Genomic DNA, 22,655 nt, shown 5'->3' on the forward strand with positions numbered 1-22,655 from the left:
GGGTCTTAAGTGTCCCATACAAAAGCATTGTGGCTGCTATCACACCCACCAATCTGTAAGCCTGTCAATACATGATTTTTTTAATGATTTTTTTTTAATTCATCATTAATTGCAGTGACCTCTATTAAATTGAATTATCTGGACTTGGATGAAATGTGCCTATCCCATGCTTTAGGTTTTGGAACAGTCTTTAGACTTCCTTTAAACATTTGGACAGCAGTTACATTCCCAGTGCCCACAGTCATAAACACAACACAGGAACAGAAATCAGTTACGCTACCTTATACTCTACATTGTCATCTGACATTTCCTTATCAACAGGAAATGTGCCTTCACTGAGGTCGACGTCAGATGATTCTTCAACTTCCTTCATTTCTGCATCTAACAAATAAGACCACAACAGGATGCAAGAGAAAGCTGTATCAAAGCATATTCTGACTGCAGAAACAAAGGGCACATTTTTTTCACAGCTATACACAGGATGCTGAAAATACCTAATGCTCTAGAATTTTAGGCTGAGGAAAAACAAGTTTCAAAGTCAGGATGGCATGGCTGGGACAATCTGTTTTTCCTACCATAAAAAATCAGTAGTATTTAAATTATGAAAGCTAAGATATAAATACAGCCATATCACTAAAAATACTCTGCAGCAATGGCTTTTACAGGACTTAATTTGTGTGTGTGTGTGTGTGTGTGTGTGTGTGTGTGTGTGTGTGTTTATTTATTTTTGTTGTTGCTGTTGCAAGAAAATCATGTTATACTTTTTATAGCTGAAATTATTGCAATATCAATCCTACTTATGAGCTGGCTTTCGGGCCTTCAGACAAAAATTAGTACCCAGGAAATGGGCTACACTGCAACATACATTTGCTGTGGAGCTGAGCAACAAAGACTAGAAATCATGTATACATTATGTATGAAATTACACAAATCAGACTCAATAATGCTGATTACAGACATATGATAAGGAAAAGATGCAGTGGATGCAAACAATCTGTTTGCGTTAATGAAGTTATATGACAGTTTACACTATCGGAGCATTTGTCCAAAGACAACTTTTGTTACATTTTTTTTCTGTTGATTCTGCCATAGACTGAGACAGCTTTCCAAAAAAACAATCCTGTATCAATTACTTCAGCAATCCGAATACATAGAAACATCAAATTTTACTCACCACCAGGGGAAGATTCCAAGATTTCATTGGCACTAAGTTCATGCTTCAGATTTAATTCTTCAGGACTTTCCTCTGATTCACTCACTTGTGAGGATGTGACAGCAACACGGAGACTTTCAGCTAGAGAGGAAAACATGAACAGTTAGAGGCCCTTTAAATAGCCCTTTAAATAGCTCCTTTATGCATAAATAAATGACAACAAGTCGTAGAATAAGTTAGTCTGGAAGGGATTTTCAGAAGCCATCTAGTCAAAACTTCTGGTCAACAAAATTGGGTCACTCAGAGCTTTCTACAAGCAAGCTTTTAAAGTATCGAGGGACTGAGAGTTCACAACCTCTCTGAGAGACTTGCTCCAGTTTTTGACCATTCCCACAGTGATATAATTTTTTCCTTTTATTTTATTGGAATTCTCCATGTTCCAACCTGTGCCTGCTGCCTCCTGTCCTATCCCCATGCACCTCCAAGAGTTCAGCTTCATAGAATTACAGAATTGTTTGGGTTGGAAGAGACACTAAAGATCACCCTGTTCCACTCCCCCTGCCATGGGCAGGGACACCTCCTACCAGACCAGGTTGCCCAAAACCCCTTCCAGCCTGGCCTTGAACTTCAGGGATGGGGCATCCACAGCTTCTCTGGGCAACCTGTTGCAGTGCCTCACCACTCTCACAGCAAATAATTTTCTCCTTATATCTAATCTAAATCTACTCTTTTAGTTTAAAGCCTCTACCCCTTGTCCTGTTAAAACATTCCCTGACAAAGAGTCCCTCCCCAGCTTACCTGTAGGTCCCCTTTACTGGAAGGCCACTATAAGGTCTCCCCAGAGCCTTACCTTCTTTAGGCTGAACAAACCCAACTCTCTCAGCTTTTTTTCATAGGAGAGGTGCTCTAGCCCATTTACTATACTTGTAGATCCCCTTTACTATCCCCTCTGGACTCTCTCCAACAGACGCATGACCTCCTTGTGCTGGGGGCCCCAGACCTGAATGCAGTAGTCCAGGTGGGGTCTCATGAGAGCAGAGTAGAGAGGGAGAGAACACCTCCTCCACCCTGCTGGCCATGTCTTTTTTTGATGTAGCCCAGGATACAGCTGGCTTTCTGGGATGTGATAGCACATTGCCAGCCCATGTTGAGCTTCTCATCAACCAATAACCCCAGGTCCTTCCTCTCAGAGCTGCCCTCTGCACAGCCCATACTTTTGCTTGGGATTGTCCCGTCCCAGATGCAGGACTTGGCCTTGTTGAACCTCATGAAGTTCACACAGGCCCAACTCTTGAGCCTTTCCAGGTCCATCTTTAGGAACCTGTCCAGGTCCAACCTTTTCCTCCAGTGTGTCAACTGCACCACACAGCTTCAGCAAAAAGTGTCATCAACAAATTCTCTGAGGGGTGCACTCAATCCCACTGTCCATGTCACCAACAAAGATGTTAAATAGCACAGGTCCCCATATCAACCCCTGAGGAACACCACTTGTTACTCTCTCCACTTGGACATTGAGCTGTTGGCCACAGTCCTTTGAGCGTGACCATCCAGCCAATTCCTTACCTACCAAGTGGTACATCCATCAAATCCATGCCTCTCCAATTTAGAGACAAGGACATTGTGGGGGACAGTGTCAAATACTTTGCACAACTCCAGGCAGATGATGTCAGTTACTCTTCCCCTATCCACCAATGTTTAACCCCATTATAAAAGGCCACCAGGTTTGTCAGGCATGATCTGTCCTTAGTGAAGCCATGTTGGCTGTCACCAATCATCTCATTTTCCACGTGACTTAGCATAGTTTCCAGGAGGATCTGCTCTGTGATCTTGCTAGGCACAGAGGTGAGACTGACTAACCTGTGGTTCTTTGGTCTTCCTTTTTCCCCTTTTTAAAAATGGGGGTTTTGTTTCTCCTCTTGCAGGCAGTGAGAAATTCACCAGACTTCCAGGGCTTCTCAAATGAGATAGATAATGGCTTCTCTGCTCTTCTTCAGCTTCTCTGTTATAGTCCTTTTATCTGGTTGCAGACAGTTGTAAGATCCACCAAGCCTTCTTATTTCAAGGCTTAGCTTTCGCAGCCCCTCCTCAAACATCACATTCTTCATGCCCTTCACTGGACTCTCTCCGGTATGTCCATGTCCCACCACTGGACACAGAATTCAAGATACTTCCCACCACAGGTGTGTAGAGGAAGGACCACCTCCCTCAACCTGCTGGCAACACTTCTATTGCAGCAGCCCACAAGCCTGCTGGCCTTCTTTGCCCCAAGGGCACATTGCTGGTTCATGGTCAACTTGCTGTTCACTAGACTCCCAGGTGCACTTCTGCAAAGCTATTTTCTATCCAGCCAGTATGCAGCCTCTACCAATACACGGATTACTCCATCCCAGATGCAGAACTTTGCATTGTCTCTGTCATTTTGTTGAGGTTTCTCAGCACATTTTCCCACTCTGTTGAGGTATCTTCAGCACATTAATCACTCCTCCTCATTTGCTGTCAGTCATTAATTTGCCAAGAGTTTACTCAATTCCTTTGCTACTTCACTAATAATATGCTGAAAAGTACTGGTCTCAATATCCATCCCTAACTCCCTATTAGGGATTCCCTCTCCGTTAATAACACGTTGCCAGCTGGACACTGTACTGCAGATCAAAATCCTCTGAGCCCAGCAAGCCAGCCAATTTTCCAACCAGTTATGCAGTCCTTACATCACCAACGTGGCTGTAAGGATACTACAACCAGTGCAGGCCACATTGACTGCCTTGCAGATATAAAGGTAAAAACATGCGCTGATCTCTGCTCATCATAAAAACCATCAAGTTAGTCAATTTGCCCTCAATGAATACATACTGGCTGTTGCCAGTCACCTCTTCACATGTTTTGAAAAGGCTTCTTTGAGTATTTCCTCCATCATCTTCCCAGAGGCTAAGCTGAGGCTGACTGCTTTGTAGTTCCCTTTATCTTCCTTCTTGAAGAACAGTGTAATGCTGTTTGTGTTCAAGTCATCAGGAACATCTCCTGGTCACCTTGACCCTTTGAAGATGATAGAAAGCATCCTCACAAAGATATTGGCCAGCTCCCAGAGCATACTTGGATTTACTCCATCTTTCCCATGGATTTGAATATATCCAATTCGCCTAAGCATTTCCTAATTCTATCCTTCTCTACTCTGAGTAGTGTTTTACTGCTAGAGAGTCTGTTATTAGCTCAGGGACTTACTATTTGTGTTCTGGAAAATAATCCTCCACACATCGCTGTAAATTCATTACAGTGGGCTGAAAAGACATCATCAACAGTACGAGTATCATGAAAGAAAGTGAAAACTAAAAGTGGGCAGAATTAGCTGTGTCAGTATAGGCTGCTGTTTTAGATAAAATCACATCTATTATGGCATCACTACCTTATATTCTTTATCTAAAGACAAAGTCTATCAACAAACTTATTCTCTGGCTTCATAATGATGATGGAGGTCAACCTTTGCTGTTAGGGTTGACAGCTGGTTATTTGCTCACAGATGTCAGTCTATGTGATGCTATAATCTTACAGTACTTCTCAGAGCATACCCCTATGTTGGATATGGCTCAGTTTATCAGGACTCTTTTAAGCTAAGTTTAAAAGGAATGTGGCTAAACCTCCAGCTATACAAGACATCACCAAAACCAGTCTTCCTTACTTCAGAGGACAGCACTGTAGGCACAAGGCTATCCAGCCCCTGCTAGATATTATGCAGAAAAACACAGCTCCTCTAATGGCAGGTGTGTCTTGGCAAATCTGCCAATACCATCTGCAGTTTGGTTTGTATATGACCCTACATGATCCAGACCTATCATCAAATCAACCTAGGCAGGTGAGGGTAAGGGACCAGATGCAGTATCACACTGTATCCCATGATCTTCTTCACCAGGCTGTACTGCAAGGAGTCCAGTTAAGGAAACACTCCTTGGATACAACCTAACACCACGGTCCAGCCTGCTTACATATGTTATGCACTAAACATATCCCTTATGTCACAGTCTGGGAGACACCATCTTATGCACCTGACAAGTATAAACTCAAGAGACTTTTCCTCAGCATCATTTGCCAAGTTTTGACACTGCCAGCTCTTGAGACTTGGTAGAATTGCAACGCAAGCCAACATGGCTGTATTTTGTTACTTGGAAATGTAAAATGTTACCTGGAAATCCCATTTGGAGAGGGCAGAAACCACTATTCCCATACAAACTCACCTTCTCTGAGTGCTGCTGCCAGCAGTGAAACAGCCTGTGGAGTTTCTCCAAAATCCAGTTTGATAAGGAGGTGAGGCTCTACATGAACATCCTTTAACCCAATCATATCTACCAGTTCCGCATAGGTACGCAACTTGTCTTCCAAGCAGCTGCAGATTTGCTGGTCCTGGTTACTCAGTGATTCTGTCAACAAAAATTGAGTAGCATATTAATATTTTTTTAACCTGCAGGCAAAGCACTTTGGACATTCACACTTCTAATGCTTACACCACACAGACACTGCTGATGAGCTAGGCAACAGACCTACACGATACCTTTTGCAAGTGGCTAAGACCCGAATTCATCCCATAGTCTGTCCTGCCTGACAAAGGACCAGGCAACTGCCCTATCCTGATGAGGTGGCCTTGCTGGCGTTCTGGAGCACTCAGCTATCTCCTGCTACACTCACAATAAGCAATGCTGGAAAAGCACTTGGCTAATTCACTGTCTCCACATCAAAGAACATCTGCTCTCAGTGGAGGATGCCCTTCCCTGTGTCTCTCTCCAGGAAGGACATTGGTGAAATTTCTCTCCTTACAGCACTTAAAGATGTGGAAATTAGGTGTACAGGAAACAAGGAAGTGAAATTTGTCTTGATTAGTGATATTTTTAGACAGAAATAAAAGCAGCAAAGGTGTACTGCCATAAACAAGTAGAAAAGTAGTTACTGGAGGTTTGAGATACTTCCACAAATAGGAATCTATCTGACCTTGATGCTAATCTGCAAAATTTAGTGCTTATTCTGAAATAAGCCATTTTACCTTTTCTTTTGTACTCACAGTAATGTAGTAAAAATATAAAGTACTTGGGAAAAAAATGGTTCTTTTTCAGGCAACTCCCATATACAATCAGACAACCCTAGCTTTCTGTGCTGTGACTCTGCATATTAAGCCATTCTGAGTGCATCAGTCAACACGTGAATGTTATTCCTTCATCCTAAACTCTCAGGACACGAGAGGTCTCAGAGTGGCAGGAAAGGTACCGCACCTTGATATTTCTGAATTCTGGACGCTTTGGCCTCAGCAATACGTCTGTCCTCATCAGATTCATTCATTTTTCTTCCCTTTTTTTCCTCTGGACATCTTTAGAGATGAAACAAAGGGGGATAAAGCAAAATCTGAACATTTATAATTATCTTCAGTACAGCCTTGCATTCATAATAAATCGCACAACATCAACATCAACTTTTGTTCCAATCCAGCAGCATGCCATTTGCCTACTTCTTTAAAAAGCAGTAACTGGGTATGAACAAGACTGAAGGATTCCTTTCAATCCTGATAAGGTTACATCATGCAGTGAGTGGGTGGCTGGCCCTCCTGCAGGTTTGCAGCTCCCACATGGAGCAATGCTTTCCCTGACATTCCTAAGGAACTAATACCAAGGTGTAATTGGGGATTTATCCAGAATGGATGTATGGACACTTGCAGAACTCAAGAAAGCATCCAGTGCCAAAAGGAAAGGTGAGAGAAGCCTAAAATGACAGGTGAGGACATCTGATGGGGAGCAAGAAAGGTCTGTAGGTTCAGTGGTAAAACAGAAGAAAACGGGTAGTTTGGCAGAAGTGATGGTGAGGTTTTGGTGTTTGTGAACCCAGCCTCATAGGATAGATCCAGTGCAGTGCAGAAGAGAGAGCACGCTGCAACAAATACCCAAATGACCTCCTATCTGCTTTGGACTGCCAAGGTGAAAACCAAAAGCCTTTTTCTCTACCTTTCCACTGCATCTTGAATATGCCTCATCCAGCTGTTACGTTCCTCTTTGGAGCTGGTATGAATCTCATACATTTCAGGTCCTGAAGATGAAGCGCTGATCAGAAACATCCCCCTTTCTTCATTGGCTACTTCTCTTACTATGAGTTTCTGAAGACAGATAACTGAAGGCTTCCGGTCCTGGGGGAAACAGTCACAGTATATTAAAAAAAAATAAATGGGTTTCTCATAAAATACCATACTTTTATAATAAGGCATATTTTTGAATTAACTGAACTAATTCTCCTACTGTTAAACTCAGCCTATGCATGTTCTCACCAAGTATATGGCTGCGAAAGATGAGTATTCAGACATCTTTTTAAACTATTTTTGTTAAATACCTTACAGTATTCACAAACAAGTAAAGCATTGTGTATGTGCTAAAAAATAAATCCCAGGGGATCAATGATACTGACACACTGTATTTATATAGTATTTATAATAAGTTTGGGAACTTCAGTCCATGACCTTTCATATATTTTATGCGTATTTACTACTACATTTGCAGTCAAATTATTCTTCTGTTTTGTTTAACAGAACCAGAAGTTAAAATTTATTTTAGATAATTGAAAGAGCCTGCTCTGCTTCCCATCCTCATAACCAGATGAGGCACATCGCTAAACATCATTCTGTTGTTTTATCCTTCTTCCTCCCCGAGATTTCTTAATTTTGAAAATAAACCATGTTTTCCATATACTGGTACATTACTGTTCTGAATATACTACCAGGATTAAAGAAATTAAACAATATTTGAGAATAACCTAGAAAGGGTCCTCACATTTGAGAAATACACAAACAAAAATGTAATGTATATATTCAAAAGTCTGGTAATATACTTACAACAGCTGCAAAGATGTATTTTTGATCTTTTTCTTGTAAGAACAGCAGCACATCAGTTAGAAGCAGAGCTAAGGTGTCTTAAAATGAGAAAAGTAAAAGATTTTTTTAATTGTAAGGTTATACTTAACACTATACTTAATTTCTTCTTTTATACTTTAAAAAGGAAGAAATCCTGTTCAATAAGTCTCCCACATAATCCTACAGTAAACTAAACAGGAAATAGCTGGATTGCCCTATGGTCTGCACAAAGCAACTGCAAGACATCACTTTGTGCCTCCTGGGAAAGACCCCACTTTCTACTATTCACCCTCCTGCAGCACAGTGCTGGAGCACTGTCCCATGGAAAGCAGAAACCCTCACTCAAACATCCCCCCACATTTCCCAGGCCACTGACAGGCAACCTGGCAAAGAACAACTCACACAAATTTTGTTTTGCCTGTAGCAGCACAGTATGAAAGCATTTCTGGAGTAATAGTGAGGAGATAGCTTTATAAATCTTAAAACAAATATTAGTAAGTTTAAAAAAAAGACAATCCCAACATATGATTAAAGTGAAAATCAGACTGTGAACTTGAATGTAAAAACTGGGCTCTGGCCATATTTGCTTCCATGTTTTCTTTTTCACTGTCTGTGTACCAGTACCACTGAAGAACCGCATGTAATTTTAATGCCTTATTTTCAGTAGTCAATGCTGTGAAGAATATAAATATGTAAGTCAAGAAGCTACTTCATGGGATGAAGCTGCGAACTGTGGGAACTGAAAGAAGCGTCTGGAAGAAAAAATGCAACTAACAGTAGAATGTACAAAATTTACAGTTTCCCAGGCACTGTAGGCAAACTTGTCATTTTAAATATACAGGGGATTACCTATAAAACATGGCAGCTTTTGGAACTATTCTTCCAACAATATTCTCAATACCATTCACCCAAAAATTTGTGTTTGCAATGCAGTGTAACAAAGTACTTTCATTCTTAAACCAAACAATCATTATATGTTACTTGCAAATAAAGAGTTAGAGGACTTTACTGCTAGGATGCCTTTGAAATACCTTTGAAACGACCCGTAGCTGTTTTCCAGTACACTAAACCTTCATGAAGAAGTGTACCCTCTTTTCTCAGTAAGTCCTGCTTCCTAAAAACATAGCCGCTCTTCAGCTTTGTGTATGTTTTGTTGTCAGTCCGACTGAGAATTTCCAACAGCTTTTGCTTTTTCTCATATTCATTAACTTTTAAATCTACTGCTGCAATTATGTCCTTAATTAAATGAAGGGCTTTGCACAGGTCTTTATGTTCTTCTGTTCCTTCTGTAGGAAACAAAAAATAAACAACATGATAATAGCTGACATATTCAATAGAAAGTATTATTCCTTACTTTCTTGGAACTCATCAACATGATGCAAGGCTTAAATTGATAAATATGTCATTTTAACTTGAACGCAGTAATCAACTTACTAGAAATACTAGAGATATCTGCCTTTGGTTTGCCTGTTAAAAGATGACGAGTACCTCAGATTTATTCATCAGTCAAAACTAAACATTGAATATTTCTGACATATTTATGAGCTGTTAGCATCTCTTTTTTTTTTTTTTTTTTTACTAAGTAAAATCATATATTACTCTTCTGGTTAAGAGTTAAAAAGAAATTAAAATAGGATTTCAAGGATTTCAAAGACAGTTTCCAAGGAAATTTTGCAACTTTCTACAATATAGAAATATTGTATAAAAACTTTCTGCGATATTCACTTATTACCCATTTTGAGGGTAATATCTGTAAGCTTCTAGCATTTCTAACATATTCTACAAAATTGCAGGGTTATTCAAACTTTTGTTTGAAAAGCCGAACAATAATTTGCCTAACTTTACAAGATCCTTCACTGTATCTCATTTTGAAGAACATGCACATACTTGCCTGAATTAATTCACATCCTCTATTCAAGATCTTTTGCTAAAACATGTTCTACTGGACTTCTAGGACTTACCTCACTGGAATCCTGGAAATTTTCACATCCTAGCTTTGGCAAAGACTATGTATACTAGACTCACACTTTAGGTGATATTTGCCTGAACAGTGGTTACTTACATTGCTGTGTTTCTCTACAGAACAGTGAATTTCATTCTTTTTATAAATTGTATCAGTGCATATTCCTTACATTAGAAATGCACTATGATTACAGACGTGAAGCAACACTCAGCTTTTATTCACCTTTTGTGTACAGCAATATCCTTTCAACCAGAACAGGGTATTTGGTGATTCGCTGAGTGACAAGCAGAATGCACTCAGGGATTCCTCGGCGTCGTGCCAACAGGTTGCTGTTCCTCAGCTGTACAGACACAAATACATACCTTAAGTAGTAAATGCTTATCAAAGCACCAACTGACTAATAAGAAATATGATCTCAACACGCTAGACTAAACTGAAATGAAATGCTGGGTTACCTGAACCATCCCCAAGGAAGATTTGTTGCCCTGAGGGATGAGGTATGCTACAACAGAAACACGTATGTGATATACACTGAATGCCAAAGCTTTCATATATTTGAAATAAAACTGTAATTTATCAGCTCACTCATTAAGAATGAAAAAAACTTGACGTTTTTATTAACTACTAAAAGAGAGATACTGAATATAACTTTGATCCTTAAATTTTAAATAAAGGCTACATAGGGATCACATTCATGTGGAAACATACCTTAATAAAATTGTGGAATTTCTTGTTTTGCTGCAACTCTTTGAAGAGACTAACAGCTTCTTTCTGATGGCTGCAAAATTCACCATATATTTTCTTCATTTTGGTTGCATTTTCCTCTGAAAACTGAAGAAATTAATAATTAAATCATGCTCAACATCGCAACTAACACAGAAGTATATACCAAGGATTAATATATTCTGTACATACTCAGAACCTCTAACTTCTATGCTACTTGTTTGTCAAGTTCTCTGAATGTCACTAACAGGGTCTGTCACCACAGAACAAAAAATGGGCTAGCCATTTTAGGAGTAAGGAGAGGAAGGTAAGCTGTAGAGGGCACAAGCGTGACAATCCTGCAAATAATGGCTAGACCAACTAGTATAACACTGCTTCCTTTGCAAATGTGATCCCTTTAAGGCTTATTTGCATTCATCTGATCTCCCCATCACTTATAAAACAGATATCAACAGTTCAGCTTCTTTAGTTCAGCAGGGTGAGAACTGACTGCCAAAAGGTGAAAAGCTGCACTCATTGCAAGGAACCAAACTGCTGGCAGCAAGCAAGCAGAGTTAGCTAGCAGTACTACAGCTATCATAAGCACATGTGACGACCCCTCCTCTAATGTGCAGCAACCTGAGATACACCACACCAGACCACTTTATGAAATGAAGAAATGAAAGGATAGTTTGTCTTCCATGATCAATTATTCACACTTCTGCTTAGCTGTTAACAAAACGAATCCATTGCTACTGTTTGAGCAATCCATGGGAGCAGCTTTTTATCATGAACAGAATCTCAAATTCATCACTTTCTTTGTCACTTGTACCATGCATGTACAAGTTCATCCACCTGTTATCAGTTACCTGTCAGTAATTATTTTCTCTCATTGCTATTTCACCCTGCCATAACCTTAAGGGGACATTGAATTTAATAAGGCAACATTAGCCCTCTTCTCATCCCCCAAAAAAGTTTCAAACTCAGTAAATCGTATTTGAGAACCCTGAATATGTGAAGGATTAACAGAGCTGATGTCTCTACCTGTTGCACAAGGATGTCTCCAATTCTACTGATTACAAAATTACGGTCATTCCCCACTTCACATGATTCCTGCCGTCTCTCTCTCATTCTGAAGAAGAATTGCTTGTGGATCTCCAGTAGCTCGTCTAAGCAGGGGAATATCTTATTCACTGTGTTGTGGTCCAGCTGTAGTTCTTCTTTCATTCCCTTCCTGAATATTTCAGACATAATGAGCAGGGTACGGATGTGATGCACTTCTGTTTGCACCAGCTCTGCGGCATAAAAGAAAACAGCTAAGTGTAGTAATCACCTGAACATTTTAGACACCTTCTGTGATATATTATATTATATATCATATATCACACATAATCAATTTTCCTTTGTGAGCCTCAAACCTAATAGATTATGCCAGTGAGAAGACTTAATATATCGAGCTCTAGTGCGGCTTTCTCAGTTGTACCCCACTGACCATGCTAGGATAGCAACTGATTAAAATGGGAACTGGATGAGGTCTCTTCCAACCTCAACCATCCTGTGAACAGGGTAGGCATGTCTTTGGTAAACTGTATGCTCCAACATTTCCTTAGCTCTAGAATAAGTCATAATCTGTGACAAAAATGTTCTTTGAGCCTTATTATTCTAAATTGAGCCATTCATTCTTCCAGACATAAAATGTCAGGTTCCCTAGTGCATTTTCTACACCCAGTTGTTTCCAAACTTACACGAAGCTTTGATATACTGACCAAAAATGACATCCTGCCTCTTGATGACATCCTTTTCTTGCTTGTGATAGAATGCTGGGTCCACCACAAGACTCCAGGACTCTGCTTCAAATTCTCTTGCATCTGAGCTGAGGTCAGTCCACTGAGACGAATCCACATAATCTGTGGGAAAATGTATAACTCATATATACCAGCTGTATGAATGTTAAGGGACACTCCTTTGCACACACACATCTATTTGTAAATAAAGAGGACAAATCATCAAATCATAGGAATTAAGTTTAAGCAACTTCTGCAAATGCTGGCTATTGGTTTTATAACAGAAATGCTTGCCAGATGTCAATAGCATTACTGTAGTATTGAAATGCAAATGTGACAGCAGGGGAGAAGAACAAACAAAGAAAATCTTCTCAGATTAAATCCTTTTACCCTTTTTCACTTGAAGAAACCTTTCAAATTTAAAAATAAAATCCATCATTTTCGAAAGTATCTGTGATTTTGGAGGATCACTATTCATTTTGCAGATGTCCTGCATAGCATAACCACACTACCTTTTGTGAAAGGATTCCCTTCATCTTTGAAATTTAGCCTCTCACCTACCTACAGAAAATGCCTATATCTGTTCACCTCACAAGGATGTGTATCCATTTTGGAGGGCAGTTTACCAGTGGGAGATAAGATTTGGAATCATAGAATGACTGAGGTTGGAAGAGACCTCTGAATACCACCACGTCCAACCCCCCTGCCGAGCAGAATCACCTAGAGCACACTGCACAGGCATCCAGAGAGATTTTGAACATCTCCAGAGGAGACTCCACAACCTCTCTGGGCAACCTGAGCCAGTGCTCTGTCACCCTCTCAGTAAAGAAATGCCCTCTCATATTCAGCCAGAACCTCCTTTGCTTCAGTTTGTGCCCATTGCCTCTTGTCCGGTCACTGGCACAACAGAAAAGAGACTGGCTCCATCTGCTCAACACCCTCCCCTCAAATATTTATACTCATTGATGAGGCCTCCCCTCAGCCTTCTCTTTTCCAGGCTAAACAGGCCCAGTTCTCTCAGCCTGTCCTCATATGACAGCTGTTCCAGTCCTCTCATCATCTTCGTAGCCCTCCTCTGAACTCGATCCAGTAGCTCCATGTCCTTCTTGTACTGGGGAGCCCAGAACTGGACACAATACTCCAGGTGTGGCCTCACCAGGGCTGAGTAAAGGGGAAGATCACCTCCCTCAGCCTGCTGGAAACAATCTTCCAAATACCCCAGGACACCATTGGCCTTCTAGGCCACAAGGGCAAGACTGGAGGCTACTGGGGAAACAGAAAGGATGTAGGTTTATATTTTCCAATGTATGTTGACAATAGAAACAATTAGGTGAGTGCAGAAAGTATATTTTTTCTGCAAGGATGCCAAATATATTTACCCTATTTTTTTCCAGTGGCAACACCATACAAAAATATTCTAAAAGTTTTCAAAGAGTTAGTTACCAGGAAGAAAGAAAAAGCTGTATTTTAAGACTATTGTGTCTGTTTGTATCACTTTAATGAAGGACTCAGTTTTAACTCGCAAAAATAGGTTGCTTGTCTTTTATAAGCACCTTCCTGTATCAACTAATTATATAGGAATAATGATAATAATTAAGTGATATTAAATTAATAATAAATAATGTTAAAATAATTAATTAAAAATAATGACCTATTTTGCTCTTTGAATATAGGTTATAAAACGCAACATTTGTATAATACTTCTCACCTTCCATCATAAATGTATCTGTTGAAGAAAAGCTCCCTAATGCCTGTAACATCTCCTCAGAACGCGACTTGGACCTCCAGGTACTAGTCTCAGAGTCTTCCTCAGGAAATGGCATAGATCTTCCATAGCAGGGGAAAAGGAAAAAAAAATATATTTAATGGATGCAATTTTCCCAGAAATGCTGAATGATATATTTAGCAAAGAATCTTGGTGGCTACCCTCTACCTTTCAGAACTGGCACTGGGAACACTTTTGGACAACAAGTGGGACTGTGGCAAGGCTTCCCTCCACCCAGCAGACAGTCCAATAGGCACAGAGGAAGAAGGACGCACTGAGGACAGCACAGGCTGTGGAATATCTCCAAGCCGTGAATCTATGAAGCAAAGCACAAAATAGCATTTTGAAAATGTATAGCATATATTAATAACATAGTTAAACTAAAATGCTATCTGGTTTTCTTACAGACCCATACCAGGTACCAGGAATGTCCTCCCAAACATGGTGCAAGACTGTAATATTCTACCACAGAACATAAAGATAAGTCTCCCAGCAAAGTGGAATAGCTCCAGTGTGGTTACTATTGATAAGAAAACAATATCTAATCATACATGCTCCCACATTGCAACTTGAACACCAGAAGACCCAAATATCTATGCATATGGTGAGTGACATACTCAAAAGCACAAGACAGAACTAGCTACTTCTGATTTCCATTCCCATGAATGATGAAGGACAGTTTCTGTTGTCATTCCCCTGATTTTTTCAAGGAGGCTTAACTTTGAAGTGCCACGTTTACACATCTTAGCCTATAAAAATACTTACTTGCTACACCAGCTTGGGGCTTGCTTTTGTTATGGTACCTCTCCTGGGATTTCTGAAAAAGAATTATTTTTGAAATAACAATGAAATCACAGCTGACAGCACACTGAATAGTCAAGCTAGTAATTCACTTACATGTAACATCACACAAAAGGGCTTCAAGAAAATGGTCCTAAATGATGTTCCTAATTTCAAAAAATATCAAATAAACCTAAGTCAAAATAAAACTTTATTTGTACAATACAAAACTGAATCTATTTATACCAAAGAGAATTACTGAGCTACTATAAGCTGCTTTTTATGTATCAATATTGCCATGAAGGCTGCAAGAAAAGGAGATCATCTTCAGGGCTTTATATTCAAATATACGTGAAATACTTGTGGCAGGATACTGCCTGAGGAAGTCTGGGCTAGGTGTCAAGAGGCAGAATCAACCATCCTTCCAAAAAGTGCTTTGCAAAACCTGTCATGAAAGGCTGTTGTGCTTAGACATGTATTTCACCTGAGGTGGTTCAGTGAATGTTTTCTGTATCTCATTCTTGTTGAGATGAGTCAACAAGAATGGTGGGGAAAGGCTGTTGTCTCCTCTTGACAAATAACCTATCAGTCCCAATAAATAAAATTGCCAGTTCAGCTCTCCTAGTGTCCTCTAGTTGGCCAGAAATGTGTGCTATAACATGAGAGCTATAAACAAAACAAATAAAAATACCTGTTTTACATCCAGTTTAAGCCTTGTTTACCCTGAAGACTCTGTGTGGAAATATTCTTCCTGCAAGCCACCATGATGCAAAACCCCGCTACACCAGAAAGGCACACTCCAGTGATTTGAAGAATGACCTGCATCACTGTGGCACACTTCTTTGCTAGACCCGTTTTATTCCATGCGGGCAATAACCTTACACATCTATTTTTGAAAGTGACATATTTCTTATGATAACTTCACCATATCTGAATACCTACTTAAAGGGAAGCAGCCTGTATATTCTCTAGCCCTGAGTTTTCTCTGTCTGCAGTGGCAGCTGAACGCTGGGGGTGAGTGCCTAGACAGGCTGTGGAGTCTCCTCCATGAGAGATTTTCCAGAGCACATCAGAAAAACATCTGCCAAAATTGTTAGCTAAAGGTCAGCTTGCCCCAGAGTAACAAGATGGACTAGGTCACCTCCTGAAGTCCCCACCATCACTGCTTTCCATTATTACACACATATAGGACCTCATTTCTGCAAAAGGGATGTCCATGACTTTGGGAAGCCTTTCTTTTTAATCCCTTTGTGTACCCTCCAGGCACACCGTTTCCCAACTTGCCCTTGCAGTTCCTAAAAAATACAAATAACACTTTAAACTTATTTTTGACCCTCTTCTAGAAATTCAGGTTCAAGCACAGAGCTTGCTGTGTTGCTCACATTAGACACTTTAATGCCCTTGTAATGCTTTGCATACATATATAGACATTAGGTCCGCAAAGGCTTCCTGTGCTTTCTGCTTTTTCTTCACTTTGTTTCTAAACCCCTTGGAAAGCAAATATTCTCTAAAGAGAACAGTGTGGTGTAGGAAGTTACCTTGGTGCAAACAGGAGCACACTCCTTACAGCTTTTATGGACAATCATGTTGCAATCTGAAAGAGAAGGTACATTTCAAAGCCTGATCCTGAACAGGGTCCTCAGCCTGCAGATGATGTTATTCTGAGGCTTCATCACTTTTCCTCATTCAGATCCCCTTACTAAAGTATACTTGAGGCTGCTGTGATGCTACAGCCGGAAGAAGTCTCTGCCTGGAGACGACTGTGGTCCCTTCTGAAGTTTTCATCTGCTGTCCTTACCTCCTTCTCCCCTGCCAACCTCAGCCCGCTACATGAAGTAGGTACTTCCAAATCTAGGCAAGGTTTCTTTTTGACATAAAACACTGAACCAGGATCTCCAAAGCAGGTTTCAGAGCACTGCAAATTCACACACAAAAGCCAGCAACTACTTACAAGAGCACTGAAGGGACTCCTTTCCTAGGAGAGCCTTTTCGCAGGCCATACATGGCATAACTCCTGAGAAAGTCCCATTTATAAAATTATGTCTGTTCAGTTTCTCTTTATCTTTGGTATCTTTATTTTTTGTCTTCATCCCCAACAGCACAGACAAGAAAAAAAAAAGGGGGGGGCGGGAAGAACATTAGGAAAGAAGATAAAATTATTCAACCTTAAAAACACTACAGCATTCTCTTAAGAGCAAAGGATCTTAAAGCATTCATTCCTTGTTCTGGAAGACTTATAATACTATAATATATTATTACATCTGACATTGTTAAAGTTCTAAAACGATGAAGGCATTAATTTCACTGGCAGCTAGGCGAGAAAGCATTATCACAAGGAAGACTGGCATTTAAAAATCTGCAAAAAAGAAAGGGCCAGAAAACAAAATTTAATAAGTCTTATTGACTTGCCACATACAAAAAATATTTTTGTTTGTTTGTTTGTTTGCATCTTCTTGAGGAGTACAGGCAAACTCATGCCTGTGCAGTTAAAGCTGCATTCACATAATCTTATGCAAACTGTCTTCAGATATTAAATGACATTGGAAATAACCTATTTTCAATAAGTGTTAATGGATTTAATAATTTTTGACTATTTTTACAGTACTTCTGTTGGTGTGAGCATACATTCCTCTGAGCACTTCTGGTAGTCATCCTTTAGGAGACCACACAGAAACACATTCATGTATGGCTGCTGGACTGGACATATATGTTCACAGCCAGCTCTGCCTCGTGGGAAGATCTCACCCCAGCAGTAGTTTGCTAACCATCTTCATACCCACATATGTTAGGATATCCTGGGGCACAGCAGTGTGCATTAGAAAGCCTGCAAAACTGCTGAAACAACCCACAGGCCAAATCCACCCCTCAATCTTTTAATTGATGCCATTCATCTACACTTCAGGTGTCTCAAGATTAAACCACAAATATTGTCATCTACCTTTCATAACACGTGTGTTTGACCAAACAGGCCTTGAATCTGCACCTCTTTTTGATGCTAAGCAGCATTTACTCATACAAGAAGTACCATTAACTTCAAATAAAGGAAATTCAACTGATTAAGTGCCCATGTACAATGACTAAGTGCCCACGCTACAGACTTGAGCACTTATTGAGAATGATTACAAGAATAGGAATATATTTTTAATTTTATTTATCAGAGAAAATTATTTCTTAAAGGTATTTCTAAAGACATTTCAACTTTGGCTAAACAGTAAAATGAAATTATCGATAACATTAAAAAATGGCACTGGCACCAGTTGATGTTGTTTTGCTAATGCTATCATTTAAAAGGAAAGCTGTTTTTCTAATATGAAGGTCTTTTGAGGGTATTCTGTATATGTTTTAAAATTAAAAGCTAAAGACTTATGTTTCTTCCTATTACATGTTTTTTGCAATAAAGAACAAGCTATGTCTACATAAAAATTTAGATTCTCATCTACAATTAATTTAATCACAGTGACATAATTATAGATAATAATATAGACATAAATCTCAAATTACCTTGCACTTATTCCGCGAGCTAGTCATTCTGTTCATTAGAAAGCTGAAAGTCCGACTCACTTTACATTTTTCAGGCTCTGCTTTTGAAGGAACAATATACTTATCCCATTCCTCCTCCTGAATCCTAGAAACACAGACCAGCAAAAACAACTCATCCCAGTGGGAAACAGAGCAGAACCTAGATGGGGGTTGCTTCATCTGACATTTACAGCTACAGCGTTTAATTCTGGTTTTAGTTCTCATTATTACAAAGATGATAAACACTTCATTTATTTTTTCCCCGCTCGGCTCCCTAGGTGGCAGCACGCTTGCACAGACCCGCTCCCGGCTCCTGGGGACCCGTGCCCGACGAGCATCCTACCTTTTCTCCCGGGAGTGCTCGGGCAGGCTGTACGCTCGCTCTGCAAGACACAAGCAGGTAACCAACATCAGGCTGGGAAGACACCACGTTCACGGGAAACACGCGACCTCCACCGGGCCGTAAGCTTGTCATTAAGCGCTTGCAATGTCATTTTAAAATTAGGGAAGCAAAAACAAATAGGTACATTAGAAGCAGCTTTTTCTAGGGTAACGCCACTGCTGACTGGGCTGTGGTTAGCTGGTGGAACCTGATAGAACTGAGATAGACAGGTATCAGCAAATGCCAGCCTCTACAAACAGTCTTAAGAAAAAATAAAAAATATATATTTTTTTTCTTAACAACCCAGACTTGAATCATTCATACTCCATTTTGCTTTTTAGCAGATCTGTCATAATATATCTTCATGATATTCTTCTAACATTCACAATTGCCTGTTTAATGCAGCTTTATCTAGAACACTATTAAAAAAAAAAAAAAAAAAAAAAAAGACTTTTCCTAAAGAGGAACAGTACTAGCCTATGTACTGCACAGACCATGTCACTTTTTAAACGTTTACACCCTGGAAAGAGTGGAGAGGTCTCAAGGAGACACTTTGCAGCTAACTACCTAGAAAACAAAAATAAATAAATAAGTAGATAGATAGATAGGTAAGCTGGGTTGTTTTGATAAATTAGAATTTCCTCTACTATTTCCATATGAGAAGTAATTTAGTTTTGCAGAGATTACTTGAAAAGTATCAGAAAGATACTTGAACAGCTAACCTGAAGCATCAGACTGTGCCATGTTTAAGGTTAGATACAAACTTAAACATGCTCCACTGAATCAGCACGTCTTCAGACAAACATGTAGTTCAGGTTAGCGAGAGCCAGAGTCAAAGAAGCAGCGAGACCAAAACAGCATCTCAGTTAGCTGCCAAACAAAACCTGTGCAGCAGGATGCTTTCTGAAGACACGAAGGCCATGGTGCCCAAGGAAGATGAAGGCAGCTTCATGCAAAACAGCGCCGTGGGGTTGTCGTGGTACTTACTACAGGGGTGGAGCAGAGACACTGACTTAGAGAGTGTAAGAGCCTGAAGGAGGGATCGACCACTGTTCATGAGCACACCATCTACAGAGCAGGGACAAATCCTTTACTGTTATGGCCTGGTAATACCTTCTTGAATAAAAACAGGCAGCTGTTTTAAACCTGAGCATATCAAAAAGCTTCCCTCAGAAATAGATGGGGATTTCCCATTTTTTCATCATATTTGGTGTGAGAAAGACCAGCCTGTTGCCATCGTGCATTCCTCTCTTTGGCTTACACCTCATTGCCATGTACAGGGTCAGCAGTGCCTCCCTCTGGCACAGCCAGGCCCTGAGTGAGATGCCTCATGAGCTGGCAGCTGGGCAGAAGGGGCAGGTTTCCAGCAGGCAGACACCCAAATGGACCTAGACACAGCCCCTCTGTAGCCTGCAGAGGCCAGGACGAGTTAGTCCTCTCATCCATGGCCCTTGCTCCCAGCAGTTGGCGAGTGCAGAGCACGCTACTTTTGCAGTCTGGGCTGCAGAGCGGCTTTTTTCCAAAGGAGAAGGAGAAGGAGAAGGTTTCCAACAACACAGGGAAATGTCTAGCACTGACAGTCTTAGGGGGAAGGGAGGAGAGAATGGACAGGATGTGGGCTCAAGCCCAGATCAGGTTGGAGCAGGTAAGGGTGTCTGGATGAAACTTAATGTTCTGTGACACCAACGGTCCCTTTGGCAACAAGGTCAAAGGGACTTGGTTTTAACTCTAAGCACACACATTACAAGGTTCTGCTTATCAGCCATCCTCTGCTTCTGTGACATACTTTACTTATTTCCTTCTGCCCTGCATTTTCAAAGACTTTTCACTAATCTGTAGGATACGAATGGTTGCAAATACGTAAGCGGCGTGACAAAATGCAGCACAACTACATGCTGCAGCACACAGTACTCATTTCAAGGGGACATGAAATCTTACTCAGAATAAAGCATGTTAGAAACAATTTGTAAGACATTACAGGTTAAGCAGAAAAGTCGTTTTGACAACACCGGAATAGAATGTGATGTTCTTACAGAATTTTTCCGTAGGAAAACACCTGTTCACTTATAAATCTGACAGCTCGATCTGATCAGAAACAGGCTGAGCCCAACCCTCAGCTTGAACAGCATGCAGATGCCATATGCATGAATCCCCCTCGAGACACCTCCAACTTTGCTTGAAGGAGAGAGTGGGTTCTGATTATGAAAAAGACCACAAAACCACCAATTTTAGAGATTCGCCAGGATCTAAGGGAAACTGAGGCCACTCGCCTTCTCCAACTCTGCTTCCGCATCATCTTTAGCCTTCTTTAAGTCTCTGTTGGGCACACAGCAGGAGGTTAGGGTAAGGCTCTTTGGAAAAGAAGATTAGTGTCTGCATTACCTGTTCTGACTAACGCTCTCGCTGTCCCAGTTCACATGTCCTCCTAAGAATCCGCTGCTGTATTGGGGGACAGCATGAGGAGGTAGTACATGGGAGAAAAGCAAGGGAAGATGGTACAGGAACCTGAGGGCAACCAAAGCCTTCATTCACGGGCACTAGTGAGGTCTATGAGTGCATGGACCTTGTGCACATAGGTACCGAGGGGACACAACGGGCCTGAGTAAAGACATCAGCACTGGGTCTGAAGCAGGCAAACATGGGTGCAGATGAAAAGCAAGAGCAGAGCTGGCACTGACCTTCATTTGAATCACCAACTGTGAAGTCCTGAGGAATGTAAGGTCTTCCTAATACATCTTTTGGTGAGGAGCAGGAATAGGAGCGTGACCGAATTCCAGAAAGTGAGCATTCCTACAACAAATTGCAGCAAATGAGAACCTGTATCAGTTTGAAATTTGCCAGCAATGGAACCAAAATAAATCAGTGGCAACATTTCTAAAAGAGACAGTTGACCACACACATATATTTACTTGGCTTCATTAAAGTCTTAAATTCAAGTACAGCTTGAACTATGAACTCCCACTATGTCAATGATATGGCTTGAAAGGAACCCCCTCTGATTTTTGATACATCATTTAAATTTCAAGACAGGCTATTCCTAAACTGCTTATACTGCTTTTAAAAGTCTCCCTAACAGAATTCAGCTCTTGCTGGACTTCTTTTCTCCCTTCATGTGATTATTTACTGAAGGTCAGATAAAACTACAGTTTCACAAGTAGCCTGCCTAATAAAATATAAAGAATCTCTATGAATATAGAATAACTCTGTATATGTGTCAGATATTGACAGAAATGGCACCAAGGTCTAACGAAAACAAATGTAGCCAGAATACTTTAGGAAACCGTAACCTGGAGGACAGATCTGCACTGGTCCTTGTACAAAACCCAGCTGACCCTCCATGAGTCTAGCAATTGTTTTATGGTAGGCAGCAGACTGGATTTATTCTTTACAAAGCTGTTACCCTTTCACATAACTACAGCTGGTTAAACATTTTCTAACTCAATATATTTTGGTTGGAAAATGCTTATTCACTGAACCTGATCTATTTCCTCTGAAACAGTTCTGATAAATGATGCTTTCCCAAAGGTGAAGGCAGTCTCTGGTGACCCTTTTCCTGTGCTGCTGACAAACCTGGCCGCAACCATGGAGCTCCTGCTCCACACCCCTGTCCAGGCTGTTCTCTGGAGAGACTAGCAGCTGTGACTTCCACCTGGGAAGCGAATTTTCACTTTCAGATTTCAGGAGTTGCTTGTATGTTTTCAGTGACTAACTTAAAAGGATGACAATCCACATCAAA

General features: G+C 40.5%; 1 protein-coding gene across 6 annotated transcripts in view; it reads right to left on the minus strand.

Annotated features, from left to right (window-relative positions):
• Positions 1-22,655, minus strand: part of ARHGEF28 (Rho guanine nucleotide exchange factor 28) — a 127,198-nt gene that overhangs the window by 25,986 nt on the left and 78,557 nt on the right. For 4 of the 6 annotated variants that reach the window (XM_068666816.1, XM_068666819.1, XM_068666815.1 and 1 more), the window contains 20 exons: positions 21,598-21,709; positions 19,907-19,987; positions 18,881-18,920; positions 18,520-18,643; positions 16,970-17,102; positions 16,557-16,612; positions 15,004-15,055; positions 14,407-14,554; positions 14,182-14,300; positions 12,456-12,596; positions 11,734-11,984; positions 10,696-10,818; positions 10,210-10,327; positions 9,056-9,310; positions 8,007-8,083; positions 7,129-7,307; positions 6,406-6,500; positions 5,380-5,562; positions 1,175-1,294; positions 281-381 (listed from right to left, as the gene is read on the minus strand). In XM_068666816.1, coding sequence (XP_068522917.1) covers positions 281-381; positions 1,175-1,294; positions 5,380-5,562; positions 6,406-6,500; positions 7,129-7,307; positions 8,007-8,083; positions 9,056-9,310; positions 10,210-10,327; positions 10,696-10,818; positions 11,734-11,984; positions 12,456-12,596; positions 14,182-14,300; positions 14,407-14,554; positions 15,004-15,055; positions 16,557-16,612; positions 16,970-17,102; positions 18,520-18,643; positions 18,881-18,920; positions 19,907-19,987; positions 21,598-21,709 — 2,508 coding nt within the window. The remainder of the gene's footprint in view (positions 1-280; positions 382-1,174; positions 1,295-5,379; positions 5,563-6,405; positions 6,501-7,128; positions 7,308-8,006; positions 8,084-9,055; positions 9,311-10,209; positions 10,328-10,695; positions 10,819-11,733; positions 11,985-12,455; positions 12,597-14,181; positions 14,301-14,406; positions 14,555-15,003; positions 15,056-16,556; positions 16,613-16,969; positions 17,103-18,519; positions 18,644-18,880; positions 18,921-19,906; positions 19,988-21,597; positions 21,710-22,655) is intronic. The other 2 variants (XM_068666818.1, XM_068666817.1) reach the window with 1 other exon arrangement.

This window comes from Anas acuta, chromosome Z (assembly GCF_963932015.1).
Source record: "Anas acuta chromosome Z, bAnaAcu1.1, whole genome shotgun sequence".
NCBI classification, from domain to species: Eukaryota; Metazoa; Chordata; class Aves; order Anseriformes; family Anatidae; genus Anas; species Anas acuta.